Genomic DNA, 12,733 nt, shown 5'->3' on the forward strand with positions numbered 1-12,733 from the left:
GGGTTTATGCCATTCTCCTGCCTCAGCCTCCCGAGTAGCTGGGACTACAGGCACCAGCCACCTCGCCCGGCTAGCTTTTTGTATTTTTTAGTAGAGACGGGGTTTCACCGTATTGACCTCACCGTATTAACCAGGATGGTCTCGAACTCCCGACCTCGTGATCCGCCCGTCTCGCCCTCCCAAAGTGCTGGGATTACAGGCTTGAGCCACCACGCCCGGCCAGAATTATCTATTTACATGCTTAGCCTATTGTATTATTTACCTTTTTCTTATTGACTTATAAGTATTCTTTGCATATATGGAAGCTCTGTCATAATAGGGTGTAAACATTTTTCCAAACTGTCTCTCTCTCTCTTTCCCTACCCCATGTTATCATCCCTGTGCTACATTAAGATGAAGGAGGCATATTTGTTTCCCAATAAATATGGAAGTAAAGTCCTTAATAAGATGGTTCCTCGCATTTCTTCATTCTACATCTTTATGTTTCAAAGTGACTGCTGAAAAATCCCTCTGAGGAATACACATCTTCCTTACTCTTAGAGATGTGCATCTACTTGACATGTAAAAAAAAAAAAAAAAAAGGTTTGTTTCCTTAGATTTCAATCCAAATTTCATTTTATTGGAAGATGTTCTTGGAAGTCTGATATACAGCAACAGCCATTCTCTAGTTTCATTACAGAAGAGTTTTCAATTTTTAATGCTTTTGATTCATTCAGCAAGGGCAGAAGTTAGGTAACCACAACTCAACTATATTTTCAAAGTATGCCTTGTTTGCATGTACTTAAAGGAAACTTTCAACAAATCTAATTTTTAAAAGTTGCAAGACAAATTTTTAAACCAATTTTCGAACTGTTTTCAAATCAATGCTTTACTCTTCCAGAAGGCACAAAGCTCAGTAGCTCTTAATCACAAAAAAATGAGCCGCGGGCACGTTGCAGCCCAGGCGGAGGCAAGGGGTCTCGAGCCGAGATCGCCCTCTTGGGCTTCGGTGCAATCGGCGGAGGGAGGCTCTTTGGGAACCAGGTGGTCCAAGGGCTGAGCTGTGTGGCCAGACAAGAGGTCCCTGCCCTCCCCCAGTGAGCCCTGCTGATGGAGTTTCTCTCTTGTCACCCAGGCTGGAGTGCAATGGCACAATCTCAGCTCACTGCAACCTCTGCCTCCTGTGATCAAGCAATTCTCCTGCCTCAGCCTCCCGAGCAGGTGGGACTACAGGCACCTGCCACCGTGCCCGGCTAATTTTTGTATTTAGAGATGGGGTTTCACCATGTTGGCCAGGCTGGTTTCGAACTCCTGAGCTCAGGTGATCCACCCGCCTCGGCCTCCCAAAGTGCTGGGATTACAGATGTGAGCCACCGCACCCCGCCCATCAATGTTATTTCTATAAACCAAGGAGAATTCATGCCAAACAACTTTGTCATCCTTGCCCCCTTCTGCCTATAAAAACTTGCTTGTAGGAAAGGCCCAATGCAGCACACCCCACGGCAACTTAGAAGTTTGTTCTGGGCAGTTGTCCTTACTTTCACTCAAGTCAACTCTTTAAAGTTAAAAAAAAAAAAAAAAAAATGAATACACTATGTTTATGATTGTTAACTATCCTTTCTCAAATTCACAGCATTTTTTCTAGTTTCAAAGTGTTATATTTGTGTAATCATTATGCAAGACAATATTCACAAATACTACAAAACAAGAAGTTTTGTTTCAGAATGAGTACATTTATTTAACTACTCTTAAGACATCACTTTAATTCACTGTTTATCTAAACAAAATAGGTTGCTGATCATTTTAAGAGTGACATATTCTACATTCCCAAAAACCTTTTCCCTTCCTCTATTTGTGTTCCCAACAGTTTAAAAAAAGAAAGTCTTGATATTGTTTCCTAGACATTCAACATATCACTTGCAGATGTAATATTATAATTTGTTCCAACATTTACTCACTACATTCCTATAGCTTTACAGTGTAGACCATTTGCTTTATGATTAATTATAAGTAGCCTTACCTGTACCTCTCTCTCTCTTTTTTTTTGAGACAGAGACTCGCTCTGTCACCCAGGCTGGAGTGCAGTGGTGCGATCTCAGCTCACTGCAGCCTCTGTCTGCCGGGTTCAAGCAATTCTTTTGCCTCAGTCTCCTGAGTAGACGGGATTACAGGCGCCCGCCACTACGCCCGGCTAATTTTTGTATTTTTAGTAGAGACAGGGTTTCGCCAGGTTGGCCAGAGTGGTCTCGAACTCCTGACCTCTGGTGATTCACCCACCTTGGCCTCCCCAAAACTGCTGGGATTACAGGTGTGAGCCACCATGCCTGGTCTTTTTTTTTTTTTTTTTTTTTAAGAGACAGGTTCTCACTATGTTGTCCAGACAGGAGTACAAGGATTATTCACAGGTGTGATAACAGCACACTGCAACCTTGAACTCCTGAGCTCAAGCAATCCCCCTGCCTCAGCAGCCTCTCGAGTAGCAGGAAATACATGTTCATACTACCAAACCAGGCCTTACGTATCTTCTCAATACATCTTATTAATAAGATAGCAAAACTTTTAAATAATAGCATTTCAAGTACAGTTGTTTTATCACTTCATCAAGACCATAAACCTTTCAAAAGCAAGGAGAGACATATTCTTATTGCACAAGTATTGTTGTTATACATATAAATGTACTTACGAAACAAGCAAACTATTCATTTGGATCCAGGTATCACAATTTATAGCCAATAGAAATTATTCTCATTTTACAAGTGTGAAGAATGTAAGGACAGAGATACTAAGAAACTTATCCAAAGTCACTAAGCTAATTAGTGAGAGCTGGGAGGTCAACTCAAATCTATCCAATTCCAAAGCTAGTGCTCTACTACACCATACTGTCTCCCCCAGTTCATTCTGGATGAAAAAAGTTTAAGAACCACGTGTTTCACAAGTGAACTAAAGCATATAGGAAACGTTTTTTAAAAGCATGGACGAGTTGGGGAGAGAATACAGACACTCCTTCAGGAAAAGAAGCTCAAAACAAAGTTATCAAAATGTCTCTAACAGAACATAATACAATTTAAATATCCTACCTTCATTCTCTTTAATACACCCCTGATGAGGTGTGTAAATTGATGCAGTCCCTTGGAGAGAAACCTAATAGTATTTATTTGAAAGTTTATCCCTCTGACATAGCAATTGCATTTCTAGGAAGTTATACTATACATCAACTCAACCATAAACAACTTAAATGTCCATCAACAGAAGACTGATTTAATATACAATGGACTTTATGGGGGTATTAAAAACCAATGAGCTTCATTTGTATGTGCTAATAAGCAAAAATCAAGATATACTGTTAAATTTAAAAACAAAAGGCAAGAAGTAGAATATGATGTTTGATTTCCCAGTTTTAAAAGGTAAGACATATACATATCTAAGTGTACAAAGAAAATTTCTAAAAGCTTTTATAGAACAGTTGCTACCTCTGATATATTAAGATTAGTAAGCTGTGCGAAGAAGCTTTTAAATTCTCATTTTATATTACTCTGCACGGTCTGAATGTTTTAGAATGTAACAAATGAGTCTAAAACATTTATTAGGACATTTTGAAAGGAATGAACTTACCCATAAACTGCTTCAGTATATTATTTTTAAAGGATAGGGCAGAAAATTACACATATTGAATCTCAAATAAAAGATGATCAATTAAAAATGAATACCATCAAGTATTACAAAATAGGCTGTGCATCACAGTGGTGCTCATACAAAGAATGGGCCCACTGGTCAACGCTTTGTAAAAACTGTTTCTAAATCTGTTTTCCAATTTATACTTTAAATTTTAAGTTGCATTACTGAGAAGGTAAATAATATATTACCAGTTTCACTGTACACATTCTGGGTTGATCCCAGCTGTGTCTGCAGGATGCAGATTTTTTTAAATGACTGGAGTAGAAGAAAAAATCCAAGAAGATATGTAACTGAAAATTACCCCTTGCCATGTAATCAGAACAAAACACAAATTTCCTTGCTGACTTCCTGGTTCATTTCTGGCATGAATTTTTGGTGTTTATCAGCCAAGCATTTATGAAGCTTCAATTTCATTATTAGCTTATGATCTAACAAAATAGTAAATATGTTACACAGCCTTAGGGTATTTATCATTTCTTATGCTATCTAACAAATTTCAATTTCTTTAGAAAGGCATGCCTGGTTCTATTTTATTTTATTTTTATAGAAACCAGATATCACTATGTTGCCCAGGCTGGTCTCAAACTCCTGGCCTCAAGCAATCCTCCTGTCTTGGCCTCCCAAAGTGCTGGGATTACAGGAGTGACCCATTATGCCCAACCGTGGTTATATTTTAATTGCCTGCATCAAATGAATATAAAAACCCTTTTATAACTCCCAAAGCTTGCTGTGAGGAAATTCTCTCTTATGCCTCAGTTAACTGCTTGAGAATTCTTAAAATTTACTTAACTGTGCCTAGAAATAGTACTCAACTTTCACATTTCTTCAGCTATCCTAAAGAACAAATCTAAATTCCTTAAGACTTCCAGTCAATCCACCTCAATTTCATAATATTAACATGGGAAAAAACATAACCTACTCTTAAGCCAAGTAAATACTAAAAATTTAAGAACTGGGATTAATTACAGGTTATTTCATAAAGGAGTATAAAATATTTCATTGATATGCCTCTAGATTTTGTGTCCATTAAGTTTATACTTACAAGGGGGTGGCATGTAATGTCGACACGATGAGAGAGAGGGCTGTGGAGGGGGCTGGGGCTGGGGCTGCGCAACCATGCTTGATCCATAGCCATCCATTGATGATAAAGGTTGACTTGGTGCAGCAGCAGCCTGATGGCCAAAGATTGCGGCTCGGGAGGAAGAAACAGGGCAGCAGGGGTCAAATGCAGATGCTCCATGAAAACTGCCACTTCCATGACTTCTGATACCACTGTTGCTCAGATCTACTGGCAATGCCTGCTATATAAAAAGAAAGTATATTTTATCTTTCTAAAGTTTGGTCAAACATTTCATGTTATATTATAAAAGTATGCCTAACACAACCAAAAAAACATAATCTTTAAATTAGTTTGAAAATAGTAAGACTCTTAGTGTGAAGAACTAGTGAGTACCAACAAAATACTTGGTTATCTTGTATATATCAAGTGTATCTTGGATTTTGAAAATTGTAGTGGTTTTATAGTTAAACCAATTTTTAAAAACCAAGCATAAGATTTTATCACAAGATGAACAAAAGTTTAATAAAGCCTTTTTGTCTTGTAACAAATACATCTTAGAAACTTTAAAATCATACTTCCATATTCTCCTTTATCCCAACATTGTGACTAGTACTTTAGGATTCCTTGAGAAATCTATCTCTAGTACTATCACACTAGAGAAAATAGTAAGGTTCTAGGAAAAATCTTACCTGCCCCAAGTTCCAAACTGTACAAAGTAAGAATTCAACTAAAACTCTAATAAACAAATCTACATTATTCAAAATAACAATGGACATAAGATTTTTCAGACTAAATTATGAATTACCTTTGCCACTTAAAGCTTTCACTTGTTCAAAAAAATAAGAAGAAAAAAAGTTAACCACTGCTTCCTTTTACAGGCACATTTATTGCATTTTACAGGCACATTTAGTGCTTTGCAGATGTTCAGGGCTTTTTGTTTTGTTTTATTTTGAACAAACTGAAGGTTTGTGGCAACACTGTGTCAAGCAAGTCTATGAGAGTTATTTTTCCAACAGCATGTGGAAACTCTGTGTGACATTTTGGTAATTCTCCTAATATTTATATTTTTCTCATTATTTTATCTGTTATGGTGACAGTCACTGATGTTACTATGATCATTGCTTTGGGCACCAAGAACTGTGCCCATATGAGACAACAAATTTAATAGATAAACATGTGTGTCCTGACCAGATGTTTCCCCGTCACCCTCCTCTCCTCTCTTCGGGCCTCCCTATTCCCTGAGACACAACAACACTGAAATTAGGCCAATTAATGGCCTCTAAGTATTCAAGTGAAAGGAAGATTTGCACATATCTCATTTTTAAATCAAAACCGAGAAATGATTAAGCTTAGTGAGGAAGGCATGTCAAAAGCCGAGATAGGCCAAAAGCTAGGCCTCTTGCACCAGTTAGCCAAGTAACGAATGCAAAGGAAAAATGCTTGAAAGAAACTGAAAGTACTCCAGTGAACACACAAATCATAAGAAAGTGAAACAGCCTTATTGCTGATCTAAAGAAAGTTTTAGTGATCTAGATGGAAGATCAAACTAGCTACAACATTCTCTTAAGCCAAAGCCTAAACCAGAGCAAGGCCCTAACTCTTCAATTCTATGAAGGCGGAGGGAGGCAAGGAGGCTGCAGAAGAAAAGTTTGAAGACAGCAGAGGTCAGTTCATGAAACTGAAGGAAAGACACTATCTCTATAAGATAAAAGTGCAAGGTGAAGCAGCAAATGCTGATGTAGAAGCTGCAGTAAGTTATCCAGAAAATCTAGCTAAGATCATTTATGGAAAGTGCTACAACGAATAACAGATTTTCCATGTAGACAAAACAGCCTAATATTGGAAGATGTCATCCAGGACTTTCATAGCTAAAGAGAAGTCAGTGGCTGACTTCAAAGTTTCCAAGGACTGGATGATTCCTGTTAGGGTCTAATGTAGTTGGTGATTTAAAATCCAATGCTCAGCCGGGCGCGGTGGCTCAAGCCTGTAATCCCAGCACTTTGGGAGGCCGAGACGGGCGGATCACGAGGTCAGGAGATCGAGACCATCCTGGCTAACACGGTGAAACCCCGTCTCTACTAAAAAATACAAAAAACTAGCCGGGCGAGGTGGCGGGCGCCTGTAGTCCCAGCTACTCCGGAGGCTGAGGCAGGAGAATGGCGTAAACCCGGAAGGCGGAGCTTGCAGTGAGCTGAGATCCGGCCACTGCACTCCAGCCTGGGAGACAGAGCGACACTCCGTCTCAAAAAATAAAATAAAATAAAATAAAATAAAATCCAATGCTCACTTACAATTCCAGAATTCCCAGGGCCCTTAAGAGTTACGCTAAATCTATTCTGCCTGTGCTCCATTAACAAAGCATAGATGACAGTACATCCATTTATGTGGTTTACTGAATACTTTAAGAATACTGTTGAGACCCACTACTAAGAAAAAAGGATTCCTTTCAAAATGTTACTGCTTGGCAAAAGTGAGACCTTTTCTCAAAAAAGAAAAAAGAAAATTGCTGTTTATTGACAACGCATAGTCACCCAAGAGCTCTGATGATGTATAAGAGGATTAATGTTTTCATACCTGCTAACACAACATCCAGTCTGCAGACTATGAATCAAGGAGTAATTTCAACTTTTAAGTCTTATTATTAAAGAAATACATTTCATAAGGCTATAGCTGCCATAATTCCTCTGATCAATCTGGGCAAAAGTAAATTGAAAACCTTACAGAAAGGAGTCACCATTCTAGATGTCATTAAGAACATTTGTGGTTCATGGAAGGCAGTCAAAATACCAACATTAATAATTTGGAAGACGTGGATTCCAAGCCTCATGCATACTTTGAGGGGTTCAAGACTTCATTAGATCTTCGAAGTAACTGCAGATGTTGTGAAGACAGCAACAGAACTAGAATAAGAAGTTGGACCCTGAAAATGTGACTGAATTGCTGCAACTCGAGAGCAAAGAAAGTAGTTTCTTTCTTTTATTTATTTTACATATATTTTTGGAGACAGTGTCTCACTCTATTGCCCAGGCTGGTGTGCAGTAGTACAATCTTGGCTCACTGCAACCTCCGCCTCCCAGGTTCAGGCGATTATCTGGCCTCAGCCTTGCGAGCAGCTGGGATTACAGGTGCATATCACCACACCCAGCTAATTTTTGTATTTTTAGTGCACACAGAGTTTCACCATGTTGGCCAGGCTGGTCTTGAACTGCTGACCTCATGTGATCTACCTGCCTCACCCTCCCAAAGTGACGGGATTACAGAAGTGAGCCACTGCACCCAGTCTATTTTTTTTAAGACAAGGTCTCACTGCGTTGCCTACACTGGAGTGCAGTGATTCAAACAGCGCTCACTGCAGCCTCCACCTACCCAGCTCAGGCAATCCTCCCAACTTCAGCCTCCCAAGTAGCTGGGACCACAGGCGCATGCCACTGCACCCAGCTAATTTTTTTTTTTTTTTTTTGAGACAGAGTCTTGCTCTGTCGCCCTGGCTGGAGTGCAGTGGCCGGATCTCAGCTCACTGCAAGCTCCGCCTCCCAGGTTTACGCCATTCTCCTGCCTCAGCCTCCGGAGTAGTTGGGACTACAGGCACCCGCCACCTCGCCCGGCTAGTTTTTTGTATTTTTAGTAGAGACAGGGTTTCACGGTGTTAGCCAGGATGGTCTCGATCTCCTGACCTCGTGATCCGCCCGTCTCGGCCTCCCAAAGTGCTGGGATTACAGGCTTGAGCAACCGCGCCCAGCCTGCACCCAGCTAATTTTTAAACTTTTTGTAGAGACAGAGTCTTGCCATGTTGCCCAGATTGTTCTTTAACTCCTCCCACCTCAGCCCCACAAAGTGTTGGGAACAAACGCATGAACCAACATGCCTGGCTGGAAGTCGTTTCTTTTTTTAATAAAAAAATTGCAGGCCCCCAGAGACAGCATTTTAAAAAAAGAAAAAACCTACAGCAAAAGTGGTTTCTTGAGATAGAATCTACTCCTGGTAAAGACACTGGGAACAAGATGGAAATGACAGCAAAAGATTTAGAATATCACACAAACTTAACATATTACATTAGTACATTACATAAACTTAAAGCAGCTGCAGAGTTTAAAAGGATTGATTCCAATTCTGAAAGGAGTTCTACAGGTAAAATGCCATTAAACAGCATCATGTGCTACAGAGAAATCTTTCATGAAAGGAAGAGTCAATCAATGCAGCAAACTTCACTGTTATCTTACTTCAAGAAACTGCCACAGCCACCCCAATCTTTAGGTGCCACCACTCTCATCAGTCATAGCCATCAACATTAAGGCAAGACCCTCCATCAGCAAAAAGTTTACAATTTGCTGAAGTCTCAGAGGATTGCTGGCATTTTTAAAAAATGTATTAGCAATAAAGTATTTTTAAATTGAATTATTTTTAAACTGAAACATGTACAATAAGGTATTTTTAAACTGAAGTATTTTTAAATCGAAGCATGTACATTTGTTAAACATAATGCCACTGTGCGGTGGACTTAGTACAGTGTAAACATTAAATTTTACATGTACTGGGAAACCAAAAAATATATGTGACTTGCTTTACTGCAACATTCACTTTATTGTATTTATTGTGGTTGTCTGGAACCAAACCTGCAGTATCTCCAAGGTATGCTTGTATTAGGCATATGATTTTATGGAAAGCCCATTAACTAAGTTGGGAATTAAACCAGAGGGTAGATTCCATTTCCACTCATCAAGTAGTATTTTCCTCCAAAAGTTTATTATTATTATTATTATTTTTTTTTTTGAGACAGGATCTCTGTTACCCAGGCTGGAGGGCAATGGCGCAATCTTGGCTCACTGCAACCTCCACCTCCTAGGCTCAAGCGATTCTCCTGCCTCAGCCACCCACAAGAAGCTAGGACTAAAGGCACAAGACTCCACGCCCAGCTAATTTTTGGTTTTTTGTTTCGTTTTGTTAGAGACGGGGTTTCACCATGTTGCACAGGGTGTTCTTGAACTCCTGTGGTCAAGTGATCCACTCGTCTCAGCCTCCCAAGGTGCTAGGATTACAGGCGTAAGCCACTGCGCACTGCCTTCCAAAAGCATTTGGAAAAATCCTAAGTAAAACACTTTCACTTCTAATCTAGAACAAAGCCAAGAATCACTTCTTTGTATTTTTTTTTTTTTTTTTTGAGATGGAGTCTTGCTCTGTCACCCAGGCTGGAGTGCGGTGGCGCGATCTTGGCTCACTGCAAGCTCTGCCTCCCGGGTTCACGCCATTCTCCTGCCTCAGCCTCCCAGCGCCCGCCACCACGCCCAACTAATTTTTTTGTATTTTTAGTACAGACGGGGTTTCACTGTGTTAGCCAGGATGGTCTCGACCTCCTGACTTTGTGATCCGCCCGCCTCAGCCTCCCAAAGTGCTGGGATTATAGGTGTGAGCCACTGCACCCGGCCACTTATTCGTATTCTTAAATACAAACCTACTGCTTAGGTTCATTGGAACCATACTTTTCAAAATGTGATTAAAGATCATAAAGGTCTGATGTTATATATGGAATTATACCCAGGAACTGTTCAATACTGGAAACTGAGGGGCTCGAGATGATAAAACCTAGGGTAATGCATTTGTCAAAGGCCCAAGTCACCCAGCTGTCCTCAGAGGAATCACAGTAGTCTTTTTAGTTTCAGTGAGCTCTAGGCTCAGGGGGAATAATAGAAACAAAAGGAACTCTGGGTGCTGAAAGGAAAGGGGAGTGATGATACAGAAGCTGGGAAAGAGAAAAGGAGGAGCTCCTTTCTTTTGTATTATTTATCTACAAGCAAGTATATATCTGTTCTCCTTCTGATGAATTGGCAAATACAATGTATGTCTTCAATTCAGGTAAATAAGGTTTAAGAATAATGTTTTAAGAGTGAATTTAGGTTTATGGTTCCAATCCTTTCCCTACTATTTAAACTAAAATTAAAATTAGATGTGGACTAGAATATCAACATCTTATGAAGGTAACCAAATTTCATCTTATCTTCATCTCCAGTCAGTGATTAAGAACATTCCCAGAGTAAAGTAATTCCTAGAAGAAACTGAGGGTTAACATTAAAGAATAAAGGGAAAAAAACAGTAATGAGAACCCTCTTCTTTACAATTCCAACAGTTCATTCAACTCTTATTCTCGAAAGACAATCAAGGGTAAGCAAGATGAGTATAGTGATGGGACATAATAATTGGCTTACGTAGATTATAAATGATGCATCACACTAATAAACTACTAGGCACGGTAGCACATGCCTGTAGTCCCGGCTAATTGGAAGTCTGGGGCAGGAGGATTACTTGAGCCCAGGAATTTTAGGACAGCCTGAGACACAAGGCAAGACCCTCTCTTAAAAACAAAAAACAAAACAAAACAAAAAGCAGGAGGTGGGGTGGGGTTGGGGGGTGGAGGGGTGTGTGCCGGGAGCCACATGTGCCCACGGGCTGAGCGCACACACGGGCGTCCCCATGGAGAGGTTCCGGAAGGGATCAGTGGGGATGAAAGTCATATCAAAGCAAGCAGTGAGGACTATCTACATGACTACTGCATCTTCTCGGTCTGCAGGTCTAATTTTTCTTTGACTATGCACAATCTGGCACTCAATCATAAGATATCTACAAAATCACAAATCTCAGGTTTTGTTTGCTTCTTGTGCTCCTCTACTTTCTGCTGTGCCCAAATAGGTCTAAAGTGAAGACTATATGAGGTTATTTTATGAGCATGTGATTAATTTTAAAGTCCTACAAACATTGATATGAGTCTCAAACTGTCGTCTTCAAAAATCTCACTCTCTTTACCTTCAAACCCATTATCACCACCGAATGCCTGGGATCCTGCTGATTCTTCTCAAGTTTTGTTTGCAGTCCAAATACTTCTACTAATACTTATAGATGGGTAAATGGGTTATATTTATTTTACAATGAACAGAACTGTAAAAGATATCCTACCTATAATTAACTCAAGCTGAAATAAAACATTGTATACATAATTGATGTCTCAAACTAGCTGTATTATTTTATTAATAACAAAATATTCTGCAAATGAGACTTTTGGCAGCTCTTTAATGTAGGAAAAGCTGGTAGACCCACCTCTTCACCATTTTCCTACAATACTTATGAAGCATCATGTAACCAAATTTATAGCAAAAGAAAGATATACTTTCAAGCAGATCCTTTCATTCAATCCACTGGAAAATTTTTCTTGATGCTCTCTCATTCCCAAGAGATAAGACAGATCTGGACCATCCGTTAATACCCAGAAATGTTACTAAAACCGAAATAACATCTAAAATCTCTTTAATTATATTTTCTACTCAATTCAAACTTCCTCTTGATAATAGCAGCTATATTTTTAAAGAGACTACCTATCCTTATTTTTTTATTTTTTTATTTTTGAGACAGAGCCTTGTTCTGTCGCCCAGGCTGGAGTACAATGGTGTGATCTCAGCTCACTGCAACCTCCACCTCCCAGGTTCAAGCGATTCTCCTGCCTCAGCCTCCCGAATACCTGGGATTACAGGCACGTGCCACCACGCCCAGCTAATTTTTGTATTTTCAGTAGACATGGGGTTTCACCATGTTGGTCAGACTGCTCTCGAACTCCTGATCTCGTGATCCACCCACTTTGGCCTCCCAGACTGCTGGGATTACAGGCATGAGCCACCGTGCCCAGCCCTTATTATTTTTAATCCATCAGACCCAGAAGACATACCATCAAAATTTTAAAAGATGAGGCAAGTACTTTAGGAAAGGTCAGGTGACATAGAAAAGCAGTAGTAGGCCGGGCGCGGTGGCTCAAGCCTGTAATCCCAGCACTTTGGGAGGCCGAGACGGGCGGATCACGAGGTCAGGAGATCGAGACCATCCTGGCTAACACGGTGAAACCCCGTCTCTACTAAAAAATACAAAAAAAACTAGCCGGGCGTGGTGGCGGGCGCCTGTAGTCCCAGCTACTCGGGAGGCTGAGGCAGGAGAATGGCGTAAACCCGGGAGGCGGAGCTTGCAGTGAGCTGAGATCTGGCC

General features: G+C 40.2%; 1 protein-coding gene across 5 annotated transcripts in view; it reads right to left on the reverse strand.

Annotated features, from left to right (window-relative positions):
• RNF111 (ring finger protein 111) overlaps positions 1–12,733 on the reverse strand; it is a 114,326-nt gene that overhangs the window by 17,991 nt on the left and 83,602 nt on the right. For 4 of the 5 annotated variants that reach the window (XM_011940496.1, XM_011940498.1, XM_011940495.1 and 1 more), the window contains one exon: positions 4,697–4,955. In XM_011940496.1, coding sequence (XP_011795886.1) covers positions 4,697–4,955 — 259 coding nt within the window. The remainder of the gene's footprint in view (positions 1–4,696; positions 4,956–12,733) is intronic. The other variant, XM_011940499.1, reaches the window with a different exon arrangement.

Source organism: Colobus angolensis, unplaced genomic scaffold (genome assembly GCF_000951035.1).
Source record: "Colobus angolensis palliatus isolate OR3802 unplaced genomic scaffold, Cang.pa_1.0 Scaffold19, whole genome shotgun sequence".
In the NCBI taxonomy this organism is placed as follows: Eukaryota; Metazoa; Chordata; class Mammalia; order Primates; family Cercopithecidae; genus Colobus; species Colobus angolensis.